The following is a 15,473-nucleotide window of genomic DNA, read 5'->3' on the forward strand; positions in this document are numbered from 1 at the left end:
AAACAGCAAAAGTGTTCTCAGTTAAAAGCTAGTGTAACTTGTGGCCTTTCTGTGTGAAGTTTGAATGTCTTCCTCATCTATGTGTGACTTCCCCATCTCCCTCCCATGGCCAAAAGACATGCAGGTTAGGTCTTGCCCCTTTTTTTTTTTTTTTTTTTTTTTTTTTTTTAAAGAATTTGCCAAAGTTGTAGCTGGGTTAGAAAGGTTAAGTTTGATATTAATCTGTCTTTTTTTTCTACTTTCTATATACTTGTTGGACAGTGCAGGATAAAACCTGACTGATGTTACCCCAAGTGTTTTTACCCCATGATTTGATATTGAATCCTGGACCAATGAAAGTCTTGTGTGACTTTGACAGAAGGCAAGAGAGTAAAGAGCTGATGTTAGGGAACGTCTTATTAGAGGTGGGGTTATCATAGGATTAAGTATTGTAGATAGTTAAAAAATGTTATCTTACAAATGCCAGCAAACCTTCTGTGTAAATCTGGGATATACACACAGACTGATAGTAGCATTTCATGTGTCATCATGGTTGAGCATTGTCTATACCCTAAGACAATCTGGTCCTCAACCCTGAGTTTTAAAAAAATTTGTGTTAGCACATTAGGGTTGGTAGTGTACTGCAGTTGAATCTGAATTTCTCTCGCTTGTTCTGGACAGTGTTTGGACAAGCCTCCTTGTAATCCCCTCGACTAGGACTTGGCTGCTCCTGCTTTAGAGGAATTGAGGACAATGCTTCTCACTATGGAAATGTGTGCACATGCTTTGATGCTTTATTCACTTAGGCTTTTCAAAGGATGTGTCCAGTTCTTCTGCTCCGGCACACCTTCCCCTCTCTCTAACCCTCTGCCCCCAGTATGCCGGCTCTGATCGATCCAACCACGTCTCCAGGTCCCACATGTCATCTTTTTTCTTTGACACAGCTCTCCTCTCCCCACTGCTTGGTATTCTGGAGTGGGAATGTATGCACCATCGCAGACCCATCAGCTCCAATTGGAATGCCGCACCACGGCTCGGTGAAATGGAGGGAGGAGAAGAGAGAGAGGTGTAGAGAGAAAGGGAGTAAAAGAGGAAGGAAAGGAGCGAGAGAGAGAAGGGGCAGGTCAGTGGCTTGTCGACATCCTTCCGGGACCAAAGCCTCAGGCTGACAGGGAGAAAGAGAGAATAGAGAGAGCAGACTGGGAGAGGACAAGAGGAAAGGCAAGAAAAAGAGAACCATTTTTATTTCTGAGGGGCTGCATTGGTTAATATCCGTTTCCTTTCAAATCAGCTTCTCAGAGGTATTCGTGGAGCATACAAGTTCCTAAACTCCATTTCCTTTAGAGCTCAAAAGATTTAGTCAGTAGAATGCACACTTGTATCCTCAAGTGTATTTGTCCAGGTGCTTTCATAAGTAAAAACTGCTTTGTTATTTTTAGGCTCCAAGTATGGTAGGTTCCTCTACTATACATGATAGAAACATTATGAATACAGATGTTACCAGTGAAAAGATTTGTCTCATTGGCCCCCGGAGGAATAATGCACAGGGCAGTATATACAATAGTGTATACAATATTTACTGCAGTTTGCTATATTTATGTGAAGTCATTGTACGGTGGTAAGGAAAGCTCAACTCACTGGCCCTTAAGATAACATGCAACAAAACAAGATAAATGTAGAGTAAACATCAACACCTGATTGACAACACATGCACTGCAAAAACTGAAAAGGCAAGCAAATACAGAAATTCGGTCAAATCATACAAAATACAATGAAAGTTTCCACAGGCACTTAAAACTAATGAATACACTCATCAAATAGGCCTGCAAATTTTATCTTAGCTGTAATATTTCGATTGCATAAATGGCTATACGTCTCTGTTTGGCCTATAAAGGTTTAATGTGTAATATTTGCCACAATCTTTTAGTAGAAATTGAATTTAGTATTCATAAATACGTTATTAGTGTGTAATCACTGGAAAATACCACTCATTGCATTTTCTTAATCAAGGTCTCCTTTCACAAAGGCAGCCATTTTGTAATGCCATGTTTTCTTATACCTTTAACTGTTTAGTAACTGTTTGTTGACCTTTATTTGTCAAACTTGTCTATTTTCATATGTAGAAGTCAAACTGATTTTGTAAATGTAAGCACACAGTCATACTCCTTTTACCTCTGCTTTGGTCTCCACCAACTCCTGAAAAAAATACGTAGTTCTTTAGCTGCCAAATTTCATGCATTGTTCACTGGCTGGTTGGTAAATTACAGCTCAACTTATGTTTGGTGCAGGGCAGGTAATATAACAGTTGTATTCTTAGAGGTTTTTTTGTTAAAAAAAGCTGCCTGTGAGGGAGTGAACACAGTTAGTCCATTAAACCAACACAGTAAAGTGAAAGACGTTAAAACTTTTTATATGCAGATGATGGGAAGTGCAATTGAGGCTGAGGGCAAAAAATTCACTTAGTATTTTTAACTTACTGTTATTATTTTTTTGAGTTTATATTAAGGTGACTTGAACTGCAGATATGTCGTTCTTCCAATTCTAAATTATGCCTGCAAGTTGAAAACACATATTGTGTCTGCATGTAGTAGAGTCAATCCACAGCTTATCACACATTCTTCTGTAATGTATTCTGTTTTTTTTTTTTTTAATGAGCTCACTTTCTACTCTTCAACTCACTCATCATCCCTTCCCTCTGCTGTCAGAGTAGAGGGACTGGCAGACAAGCACTGATCAGATCGATGTTTTCTCTCTTCTTCATTTATGCCTCTTTCTTTTGTGCTCATCCTCTCCAAGCCCCTCCATCCTCTCTGTGTGTTCTCCCCCATGGCTTTCCTCTACAGCAGCGCGTTGCCTTGGTAATTACCAGTTGTCTTAAACAGACAGATGGAATAAGAGAGAGTGACGGGCAATTTTCCCAGTGCCTATTTTCCCCGTGTATGTGCACGCAACTGCTTTTTGCGTGTGTGTTCTGTATGCACGCTTCTTTACTTTTCTCTCTTTTAGGTTTTCTCCTTCCACCCTTCTCCCTCTTTTCTTGTGAGTTTGCGTTTGTGCACGGTCATGTGTGTTTGTGTGAATGTGCGTGTGTTTGTGTAAGTGAGTGTCTTTGTAAGATGGACATGGGGAATTACCTGACAGAATGTGCAAGTCCAGGGATGAGAGTGGGACAGTCTCATCTCCTGCTGTTGTGTTGGCCATTTTAGATGCCATGTGTCACTCTGGCCCTCTTCAGAGACTAAGAGGGATCACTGCTGTCCCTTCTTCTTCTGTTTCATCCCAGCATGCCCTTTACATAGCAATGAAGTAAGGCAAAGGGCTGTTTTCTTCGTTAAGCTGCTAGGGCAAGAGGGATGACTGGAAAAGAGAGTCAGAGTCAAACAGCAAAGAAACAAACGCTGGGTGTCTTGGTCATGCATCAACATGATATTAGAGCTCGCCTACGGGTATTCACTTCATCCAATTAATTTTCCGCACTCTCTTTCAGGCTGGTATGATCAAGACGGAGCAAGAGGAGTTTTTTATTGAGCCAGTGGAGAGGGGTGATGGAGTGATAGAAGAGGAGAGAGGAGCAGGAAGGACACACATCGTCTACCGCTCTTCAGCCATAAAGAAAGCGCCCATCAGTAGCGCGGCGGCAGACTACCACTCCAGAGGTCAGTCTGTGGCTCACACTGTACCATCCTCCACATTTATACACTCTTCTCTGGATGCTTCTCATGCACTGTACTCAGTTGCACTTCATTTTCTTCTTATTTAATACCACTGACTGCAAGCTAAGCCATTGATCACACGCCCTGAAACCTAAATCTCCAAATACTTTTAAAATGCAAATTCTTCCTCCAATATACCATACACAAGCATCTTAAACCCATTCCTTCTTTATGCACATCTGGTTATATGATCATTTTAAACTACTGTATACAAAGACAGTGAGCCACAGTGTGAGCACACCCTGCTGTCAAAAAGATTACACCTACACACGTTCAAATGCATCCTCCTATTATTGCACAAATTTTTCCAGTGTGAAAGAAGTGACATATGCAGAGACACGTGTTTGATTGGTAAGGTAGCACCCTCTGTGTCTTTTACAGAATTATACACTGCCTGAGCTGCCTTAACAATTAACAGCTGGCACTCAAGTCTTTGGGCTGTCTTTGCGTGTGCCTCCATTTTCCACTCCACAGATGAAATAAATGAAGTGAAACAACAAGAAGAGAAAGCATATTAAAACGGAGACAAATTAATTCATGTAGAGTTTAATAATAATAATACACTACTACTGTTACACTGCTAATATTATCACACAAGCAAATATATAATTTCAGTATGTATTTATCTGTTTTATTTGGTATCACTCCCAAATTACAATAAAATACAAAGAACTGTGCCTTTAGCTTTGCTCAAGGTAATGAAGCATCACATGAAAAATAGATACAAAAAGGGGCTGCACTTGAATTCAGTTAATCAAATCAATTTATCTTTTTTTTTTTAGCTAAAATGATTTTACATACATAACCCAAAGGGACAAGAAGCACCAAAATTGTCTCTTTAATTGTACAAATCCCAGTCTAATGTTTCACCTTCAAAAGTGCTTAATGATGCTACTCTCTTTGAGTAACTTTCTACACTAAGAAAGCCTGGGTAAAGCATTTACTATGCATGAATAATAAGGATATGGAAGGAATATGTGATATGATATAATATGAGTGTGACACATATGATACCCTACAAACCCTACATATTAAGATATAAGAGTAGGTCTTACACTTTTAGGACATCTAAAATACATATGGAGTGCAGTTTGGAAAAGCTGTTACTTCTGCTAATTAAGCTGAAAATATTGGAAATACAGTATGCAAGTAGTTTTTGTAAAGGTGCACATTTTGTTGCAGTGTTGAATGTAACATAAGTGCAAAAAAATAGAAAGGCAAACAGATATTAATAATAAAAATCCAGAAAATAGAGGATTCAGTAGTGTCAGCTGTACTATCAGGTTTAAGAACTTGGCAGGCTGTAAACAAAAGACAACAAACCAAAAAAAAAAAACAAAACTGCAATGCATGCCTCAGGCTTGTGTCAGTAGAGGTTACTGTCCAATCACTGTAATTGATCTGATGCCCACAAGTCAATCAATTATGACCCAGACCAGTGCAGGAGTCTGCATCTCAAGTAATCACCAAAGCAAAAACATTCTTACAGTGAGTCTCCCATGCTGTACGAGTGCAAGTCAAAGTGTATCGCAGTAGATGAGATCTGTGTCTTCCTATTCTGAGCATTGACTGAAGAGCGTCTAATAATATACAGAGAGAGAGAGAGAGAGAGAGAGAGTTTCCATAGGAACACCCAGTGAGGACAGACTGCATTAGAGTAGCACAGATCTGCTCCCACTGTTACTGATACCTGGGAGTATGTCCACAAACATGCACACATGCAGTATAAGCATGAGCATACACACACTTAAAAAAAAAAAAAAAAAACATAAAAAAAAAGCCTGTACAGAAACTTTCACACACATACAGGATGCAACCACATGCAGCTTACACAACTCCCTTGATCATACGTTTACACTTCTGAACACAAACACGGTGAATGCACGCAGACACGCAAACACACAAAAAACACGTCTCACTGCTCCTTGTTGCCTTTGAATCTTTCTTTCTAATGAAGAGTGGGGTGCAGATCAATAGCGTAGGATAGAACAGGCCACAGTGTGTGTGTGTGTGTGTGTGTGTGTGTGTGTGCGCACGTGTACGTGTGCGTGTGTGCGCGCCTGCCTGTATACATGGCGTGGGCATGAGTTCTGTGGTCGTCTGGCTTTGAGTGCTGGGATTTTCAAGGCTAAGCAGACAGACAGACTGACAGGCAGACAGACGAGCAGGCATGTGCTGCTCCCAGTAGCATTTGATGTGGATCTCTCTCTTTGTTTCTCTTCTCTTTTTCCTTTTTATCTTGTGTCTTAGCTATTCTAGAGCACAACATTATGTAAACATAAGGTTTACCTTCCAGTTATTACATCGCACCGCTGTCATATCAGAGTCACATGGGCACATAGGGAGCACATTATAGATCCTTCAATGTTTACACTCTGCTGCTTTTTCTCCCCACTTAAACCCAAATCAGCTCCTTTCTTCTCCTCTTTTATTTCCCCATAAACTCTGAGACAATCACCCACCCCTGTAGATCACTCAAGGACATTAGTGAATTAATTAATAATCAATCAATCATTTCTGGAGATCTCCTTCGCCAAGCCTGCTTAATTTACAGACAGTTATTAAATGTTGGTATCATTTCCTGGCTAAAGACAGAGGGAAGGAAGTTATATTTAGCAAGGTAATAGAGAAGCTTAAGAAGCAGTGAAGGAGAGATGAAGAAGGAGCGAGATTGATCGGTTTCTTACAACATAAGCTGAGGAGGTGTGAATCAATGTCCTAAGTGGAGAGAGCAAGCTTTGTTATTAATGTGGCACATTCGTCAATTAATCACTGCAGCAATAAAACCCGAAGGATTGGCATTCTTCTTTTTTTTTGCCAGGCAGATAGAGCTGCATCCCTCAGTCTATCTTTTCTTCCCCCCCTTACAATTGTATTTTATCTCCTTATATCTGTAGTTTTGATCCGTGCCTTCCTGTTCTGCAAATTTTATTTCCTTTTCCTCTCTTCTCAGTTTTACACTGGTTTTAGCTTCCCATGCTACTTTTTATTGCTTCAAATTAGCTCAAATCTTGCTTTCCCCCATCCCCCCTCTGAGGCTGGACAGCGAAGGTGGAGTTTAGTCTTTTTTTCTAAGGGGACTGGATTTTCTGTCTAGGTGTGTCGCTTCAACTGTGCATACGCAAGCATGTGTACACGTGCAAGTCCGGTGTTGTGTCCAGGATATTGAGACATGTCCAGACACATGGACTACTGGAGTTCTTTTCCCCATAATCCCCTTTTCCCAATCTGCTACCTAGATTTAAATAGCATGTAAATATGCACAAATGTAACCAATTTTCACCAACGGTGTTATATTTTTGGTAGCAGGGTATATTTCAGCTCTGTTCTGAGCTGTTGTACACAGGAGACAACAGAATTGTGTTACAAAAATATAGTCCTATGCAGCTGACTTGTTTTCATTGACATTTCAGACTTCTGTATTGTTCCCAACGCAGAAAGGCTCCCTGCAGCCTCAGGGGTAAAGCGAATGCAATTAGCTAGTGGGCTGACACCAGGCAACTGAGGCAGCTACACAAGACCCTGTGCAGCTACACTAAGCCAGCATTTGTTTTACGCCTTAGGTGCTGACTTTCTGTGCTGCTGTTGTAAGTTTTGTGCCATAATATGTTGTGTTTTACATTTCTGAGCTCTTGTCAGGTCACTGTTGTTACTGTTATTGTTGTTGTATGCTGCTCTGCACAGCACTGACACAATGACACATCAGCCTTGGTCTGAGCTGAAAGCAAGTTGAACACAGTCAGACAGAGGTCAATGATGCTAGTCAATGTAGCTTAATGTCTGCCTCTCACATCTAGAAAATGAAGGAGTCCCCTTGAGAACCCACTCTCCCTCTACCTCTCTCACTTCACTCCCCCTTCCTTCTCCCCTCTGCTCTGTCCCTGTTGCTGTCACTCATATAGTGCCAGGGTTTTAAGAGGAGACTCGTGACTAAGCACTTAAGAGATGTGAACAAACACACACACACACACATCTCACAAATGGCCTGAACATATCTTCAGGGGGTCCCAGCAGACACTGAGCAGTGCAGAGTGCCTCTTGTTGGAAATGGCCACCTGAAAACCCTCAGACGGTGAGATTCTTTTGACGTCATTATGAGGCTTATTTAAGAGACTGCTGAGAACGTCTTCTCAACACTTTCCCTAGGACCTGCACTTCCACAGCTGAGTGCAAATCCACAACATTCATCATCATTCATCAGTTTAAAGATCAAATTTAACCAACTATCCTGTGCATTGAGGGATTATTAGCAACATTTTAGGTGTGCCTGCTTTTAGTTTACCTCCAAATAAAGTGATTCAAATAATGTAAGTTGTTAACATTCTTGCTTCTAGGTCTTTGTACTTAACCTCTTACTTGTAATATTCAGGAAAGTTCCTATAATCACTGATTAAGAGATTAGATTTCTTTTTCTGTAAACACCACTCTTCTCATTTTTAACTATGTATGAATGCATCTATTTTCATTATGCACCCCAAGCAATGCATTCTAACTGCAGCACTCGCTTCCCATTTGCCCTAAAGCCAGATAGCACCTATGCCCTAGTGTGAATGAAATCAAACACCATCTGACCCAAAAGTCTTTGGGCTGCTGTTTTAAGCTCTGAAACCACTGGTTTTAGAGTAGGAGGATTCCTTCACTGTGTATATCCTATACGATGTCATTTTCCAAGGTCTGAGTATTTTTAGCAGAGAAAGACAAAGTTTAGCAGCAAATTCCAGACTCTGGAAACACAAACCTCAGTGGACCTCACTGTGTAAACATGGTCTGCAAAGCCCAAGATAGTAGTCCAACATAAACATACAGTATAGCCTTCAGAAACAAGGTGTTAACTAGGAATCATCCAGTGACTAAGACTTCCACAGGATTCAGTGTGTTCGTGTCTAACATCGTCTCTCTACTCTAAAAGAAAAGGTTTTGATTTGATTTCCCTAACAAAAATCATATAATAATAAAATACAAACATACGCATCCAAGAAGTACACTTACCTATGTGTATAAATGCCTGCACATGTGCTCTGTACACACACACACACTCATTCCTAGGCTTACTCTAACCTAACCTTAAACAACGTGGCCGCCCTAAAATTCTTTGATTTTAAATTAAATGGTGGGGATCAGTATCTGAAAGTCCCTTCAATGTGAAGGTGTAAACAATTTCAGATCCTACAGAGTAATACCATGCATGTGCACATGCCCAACACAGATATAGTAGATATGTGTGAATGAGTCCAGGCCCAGCTGTACCCAGGAGGAAATTACAGAGCTAGGAGGGGAAGCATTTCGGCAGCCACCTGCTTCCTCTCTCCCTCTTTGCGGCCACTGGTTCTATCCCTGGAGAGAATGACTGGCTTATTACCGCATTCAGCATGTGTGTGTGTGTATGCACAGTCATGCATTCCTGCACATATATGTGCTTTGAAATGTGTTTCTAGGTTCTATCTCTTGCCCATTTCACTCACTGACTAAGTGCAGTTGGGTGGCTACAATTATGTAAGTGTATATTTGTTCATGTGGTTTCTCTGTGTCCCTCTGTGTGTTCTCCCTCTGGATTGTCTGAGTCCTCACCTTGCTAGTAAGCTCCCAGCAGGCCTTCCATCGAGTCATCACTTAGTGTGCCACAGTGTTGCCTTTAAGCAGAGGGAGACTCCAGAATAATAGCAGGGTGCGGCTGACCTCTGGTCCACTCTGCAGCCACCGCTGCTTCACTGACCCACACACATTGCATGCATGTGTGTGTGTCTGTGTGTGCGGGGCCATTTCTGGAGTTTTTTTGTGCCCTAGGCAAGATGACCTGTTGCCCCACCACCCACGAAAACAGACATCCACCACACCACACTCAACTTGCCTCCACAAATGTACACAGACAAACATATTCATTGAATGCAAACAAAAACACCAAAAATCTAATACTGCAATAAGGTACAATATGCTAATGTGCATTTTCATTTCAGAATAAATACTATGGCTGTAAACACTGGAAAAAAAACTGCAGTCTCACACAGAAGGTATTACAATAACACATTACACATATTTTTGCGATTTTCATTCGTTTAATGTGTTTTGCTAGTACTACTAATGAAATAGGCCTAAATGTAGGAAACTGTACCAATGCCTCAGGTCGCATGGGTATGTCTCAAAAGCAATACGGCGTATTTATGAGCACAGTACGATGATGCTGAGAAAATACAACACAGCTGTTACACCAGACACCATTACTGCACAGGGATGCACAGAAAGTTTTATGTTCCTACTTGAAAAGTCAGACTTTGATGACAGCCCGTTTCCCTCAGCAGCAGTTTCTTCTTTTTCAAGTTGCAAAAAACTTCTTTTGCACATCTGTAAAGTTTATACACTAAACACAAATCCTAAATGGCATCCTAAATTGATCAAATAGGCCTTTTTCATGATTTAACCACTTAAATTCAGCCTTGTAACCTAATGTAAACACCCAGGTAAATAGCTGTGCTGTAGTAAATTATGTAACGTGTTTAACTGGCTAAAGTTCAGACACTGGGAAATTTTAGTCGGCTAACTAAAACCTGTATGTATGTGATTATGATAAACTAGTTTAGCAAGCTACCTAATGTTACTAAGTAAGCTAACATCATTAATATTACAACATCCTAAACATGCATATAGATCTCTATATTTATCCTTTCTGTCCTGGTGGTGCTGTGGGCAACCGCCTATGTGGCCTGAGCATAAAACGTCGCTGTGTGAGATTCTGTCTGTCTGCAAGACAGAGAGAGCGCGTGAGGAGAGAATGAGGTGAAGAAGGCGGCAGGCCTTGGAGGGATGAAGAGCTATAGTGTTATTACAACCTGTGATTGAGAGCATCACTATAATCAAAATGATCATAGTGTTTTGAAAAAAATTAGCACCTTGCTGAGCCTTGGTTCCTCTGGTGTGGTGTTTGTATTTTCAGAACCAGACTCCTGATGTTGAATCCCCTCTACACAACTAAGTGTGTGTCCTGGTTTTGTTATATTTATGATGAGCAGGTACACTTGGGTACAATGACTTGGATACAGGTTATTGGTTGTAATTACTGTAGCAAATTGGTGGTTCCCATTCTGGATTTGTGATCCCTCAAGAGGTTACACTTTCTTAATATTTATTTTTTATTCTAGTTTCATTATTATTCTTTCTATGTGTTATATTATTGCTTGGTTAAAAAAGGAATGCATAAATTTGACCAACTCTCAAATTTTGTTTATGTGTTCCAAGGCCAAGAAGACAGTATTCATTCAGGCAATAATGTAAACGCCCAAAAGTGCTCAGAACACCACTACTCACCAGTTAATCTTTAATTTTTATGTATGTTAGTCTAACCAAAAGGCTCACACACAGCTGCAGGTACAGCTATGTGACTACCGTTACATGCAACGGTACACACACCCCGGAGATGGCCAGTGTTCTGTGTTTGCATCGGTTATGCAACCAACCAACCTAAGGGACAGAAGCTCATGGAAGATGAGATGGCGTGTGACTTCCTTCCTCCCACTACAGTCACAGTGCTGCAAAAACACTCAACACACACACACACACACACACACACACACACACACACACACAGATGCTGTGTTAAATCCGGCACTCCTCAGAGAAGTTTGGGAGGCACTGCCATCACTGAATGAGTTTCCTTGATGTGCATGCTTGGATAGAAAAATGTTGGGTTATTTTGTTACATTAAAGCTTCTGCACAAATTTTGTAGAAAAAAAAAAAAAACCACCACAAAAGGTTTTCAGTTACAGTGACTAACTTTCCTCTCTCTACTACTGGGTGATCTAGTCTCAGTTTACTTGCATCGGTTAGAGGATGACAATTTGCACTTTGTCATCTTTTTGAGTACACATGGTTTAGTGACTCCCAGCATGGTTCCACCCAACATCAACCTGAAATGAGCTCTAATTAGCCAGAAGAACTAAAAGCACCTGTGTGAGCGTGTAGAGCCTTTAAACTGCAGTATAATGGTCCCTATGTAGTTTTATGTAGTAACATGTACAAAGGGTATCTAATGCTATGGCAGCATGGGTTAATGGAGCTGCTCATGTGAATGAGGCTTTCATTGCTCTGGAGCTGAAGTACATTTAACACTACAGCAGATTCCTTGTCCTATTTGTGTCTCTGTGCTGTGAGTGCACTGAGAATTAAATATGTTCCACAAGTGCAAAATTATTACTCAGGGGGGAAGTGTGTGGTTTTGCCCTTTGAGCAGTTTGTGATTAAATCTATATTTGTATGAAAACTAAATCTCATCCAAAGACATTTTAAAATCTTTGCCAGAACAACTCTAAGTCAACAAGCATTTACTCGCTTCTTTTGGATATTTAAACTGTGTCTATAAAGAGACAACCGGTGTAGTTGTTCACCCAAAGTGAAGAAAAGATACACGTAACCAAGTGACCAAGCCCATGATTTTATTAAACAAAATATTTAAGACACACCACAAGTTTCCCTTGTGAATGGGTAAAACAAAAGAGGGTTGTCTGGAGAGGTTTCCAAATGATACATGCATGCTGAAGTCAGCTAAATGCTATTTGTGTTTTGTTTTTAAAAACTTAATTTGAACGTGAAGTCAGAATTCATGTAGTGTATTCATGTAGTGAGAGCGTAACTGTCAAAGTGGAGTGTGCTCCTCATGGCTGCTGCCAGATTAGCAGAGTGATGTGTGGTGGTGGGAGTTTGTTAAAGCTGCAGTTCATTTGCCTCTGTGCCCCCCTAGGGAGGTTTAATTGAATAAAAACAGTCCTGTGTTTCTTCATAATACTGGCCATGAGCATCGAGACAGACACACTACTTTCCAACTCAGACTCAGTTAGTAGGTTGAAAACGGGTAGATGTAAAATATTTGTATTTTAGTGAATATTGAGTATGATCAATTTTTTGGATCTCTGTAAATGAGAAAAAGAGGGGGGGTGTAAGAGAATTTCCAGTAATCTGCATCTCCCCACTGTATGTCTTCAATTCTTCCACATTGGCTGAAATGTCTTGTAGCATTAGTCTGATGTGTTCAGATAGAGCTCAATTCAAAGTGGAGAATGGCTGTAGAGATCAGAGGACCGAGGAGAAAACAACGCCTGCTTGGAAGCTTAGCAAAAGCTGAAAATACACATTTGTCATTCTGTTTACTGCACCCAATGAACCAGAGTGACTGTCAGATCCAGACTGGTCATGTTGTGGTCGTCTGTATGATGTTGATCCCTGACCTGTAATGGTGTCTGCTTGTGTGGAGCAATTACAATAGCACGGTGGTGGTAGGCGGCAAACTGCGGACTGGGTTATTAGTCTTCATTTTTCAAAGCTACAGTAATCTAATGATATTTTTAATTGCATTTTCCTTGTCTCGCAGGGTTCATACCGTGTATATTGTGGCTGCAGCAGAAGGATTTAGTCACTCTCGGGTGCTCATCCACAGTTAGATACCATAATTAACTGCGAATTAATAGAAGTGCATATTCAAAATTGGAAAAAAAAACTATAGGGATTTTATTTACTCTCCATATGATGTATTATAGTAAGCAATACTTGATATTGGTCCAAATGTGAGGCCATGGTCAGATTTAAGTTTGTAAAGGTACATGCAGTAAAATTACAACCCTAGTATCAGTGTGTTTTTATTTTTAAATAAATCATTTCCATTACTTTTTATCAAGAGCACAATCTTTTCCTGAAACATCAATGATTTAAAAAAAATACCACAAAGGACATGCTGTAACCCTAAGGTTCTCTTGAAGACAAAAAAATCTCAGCTAATGAAAAGAAAATGTTCCCCAGACTTGTTTAGTCAGAAGAAAACGAAAAGGCCTATTAAGTTTTAGTTGCCAGAAGTGCCTGTAATACACACTGACAGTGCAGAATGAACATTTTCTCTTGCTAGTGAACAGTTTGCAGATGTGTTCAATATAAATGTTTTCTTGTTAAGTTGATAAAAAGCATAATCTGTCTGGCATTACATTACACAAAATGTATTTATAATGCAAGTTTTGGTAATGAAAAGGTTTTTCTGTGGAAACTGTGTGGCTGCATAGTTCAGAGCTCCCTTGAAGTTGTTTAGCTTCATTCTGTTGGGAGAGCCAGACATTAAGGGTTAGGCAGTTTTAGAGGATTTAGTTTGTTCCACTGCGAAGATCTGCATGTAAGGAGTGTGTAAAACTGAGCTGCTGGTTTACACAGCCCGTTGCTTTTATGTAACGTGTCCTCTTCAGCTGTCGTCACCATCATGCTGAGACAATTACTGAGCACACTGGCATGTCTTCACTGTTGTGCTGTGTGTGTGTGTGTGTGTGTGTGTTTGTGTGTGTGTGTGTTGTCACAGAGCAGCTTATGTGTAAAAGCTGCTTCACCTGCCATACATGTCGTCCTGCAGTGAGAGGGAGATAGATCATCCTCCACAGCAGATGTGCTGACGCCAGAGAAAAGTTAGTTCACTTCCTTGGCGTATTACCCACGTTCCCCCTGTGATCCTTCTATTTCTCCAGACTTCCTACCATTACTCAGAACTCTGGGAGGTTTCTGAAAAGATTCCCAGTCAAGCTGGCAAACCCCAGCGTTCTGGCTTGTGATCATCTGTGTGCGTGTGTGTGCATGTGTGTGCACGTGTGTGCGCGTGTGTGTGTGTGTGTGTGTGTGCGCCTACCCTGCTCATACACAGTAGCTAATCCCCCTTTGCTTTCTCCTTGTGACCTCTGTTCTTCAGCTTTTTCTACCTGTCCTGGATCCATGTCTTTTTTTTTTTTTTTAACCTCTGCCTCCTTCTGTGTTTTTCAAAGTTTCAGGTCAGTTTCACCCGCTGGCTGTAATCAGGGATGGTCCAACAATGATGCAATAGAGTGCCAAAACAATCTGGAGTAAACTTCTATGTCACTGCTTCAACAAGAGGAGTCAAACCACTGAATGTCAGTTAGTTTTTAACAAGCTCCTCAGCCCCTCATTTTAACTTGACAGCGCTGTCCTTCCCAAATTCAAGTAATGTATTCAAACCCACACAGATGGGGTATGACTGAGCAGTAGAAAGCATCACTGATTTTTTTTTTTTTTTGATTATTTTTTTTTTAACAGATTTGATTTTTTTTTTTTAAAAATGCTTTTCTTTGGGAAAAGTTGAATAACTAAAGTTCAGTAAACACTCTTACCTGAGATGAAGATCAAATAATAGTCCATATGTATACTCTGATTGTCTTCTAGCTTTAGCTGTGACTGCAGCAAATATGCATGTTCATAATTGTAATTACAGCACTTTTTTGCAGCTGGGAAAGTATCTGGAGTAAGACAGGGTCAACTGCACATGTGCATGAGCTCTGCTCTTTTTACATTATTGCACTACCTTAAATAGTTTACAGCTGTTAGCATTTGGAAGTAATTTGTGAAAACAGACTGAACCCCTTTTTGCTGTCAAAGAGAAGCACTTAGTGTACTCATGTGCCTTTTAATAGTTTTGGGACAACAATGGAAGTCTACGGCACAGACAAATGATTTAAACCAAGGCCTGGATTCACAGACATTACGGTGAGTGCATAAAATTCATTGTTGGTTTTAGTCTAGATTTATGGAAAAATTAAAAAATAAAAGATGCCTCATTCCCCATTTTTCCTGCCTGAATCACCTCTGGCCTCACTGCTGTAGTGACTTTGAGCCAGACAATCACAGCGTGTCTGACTATGCAAAGGATGACTCACATATACTACTGCAAGGAATATGGGCCAAGTTCAGTTCTGACTTTTCTTCTTCCACATTTCCTCCCACTATGTCTCTCTCCATTTGAATTCTTGTATGGC

The 15,473-nt window shown here is 40.4% G+C and overlaps 1 protein-coding gene across 3 annotated transcripts in view; it reads left to right on the forward strand.

The window, feature by feature from the left end:
* The window catches only part of LOC113144503 (A disintegrin and metalloproteinase with thrombospondin motifs 2-like), a 101,209-nt gene that overhangs the window by 41,406 nt on the left and 44,330 nt on the right, over positions 1-15,473 (forward strand). For all 3 annotated transcript variants that reach the window (XM_026330598.1, XM_026330600.1, XM_026330599.1), the window contains one exon: positions 3,467-3,635. In XM_026330598.1, coding sequence (XP_026186383.1) covers positions 3,467-3,635 — 169 coding nt within the window. The remainder of the gene's footprint in view (positions 1-3,466; positions 3,636-15,473) is intronic.

Source organism: Mastacembelus armatus, chromosome 10, assembly GCF_900324485.2.
Source record: "Mastacembelus armatus chromosome 10, fMasArm1.2, whole genome shotgun sequence".
In the NCBI taxonomy this organism is placed as follows: domain Eukaryota; kingdom Metazoa; phylum Chordata; class Actinopteri; order Synbranchiformes; family Mastacembelidae; genus Mastacembelus; species Mastacembelus armatus.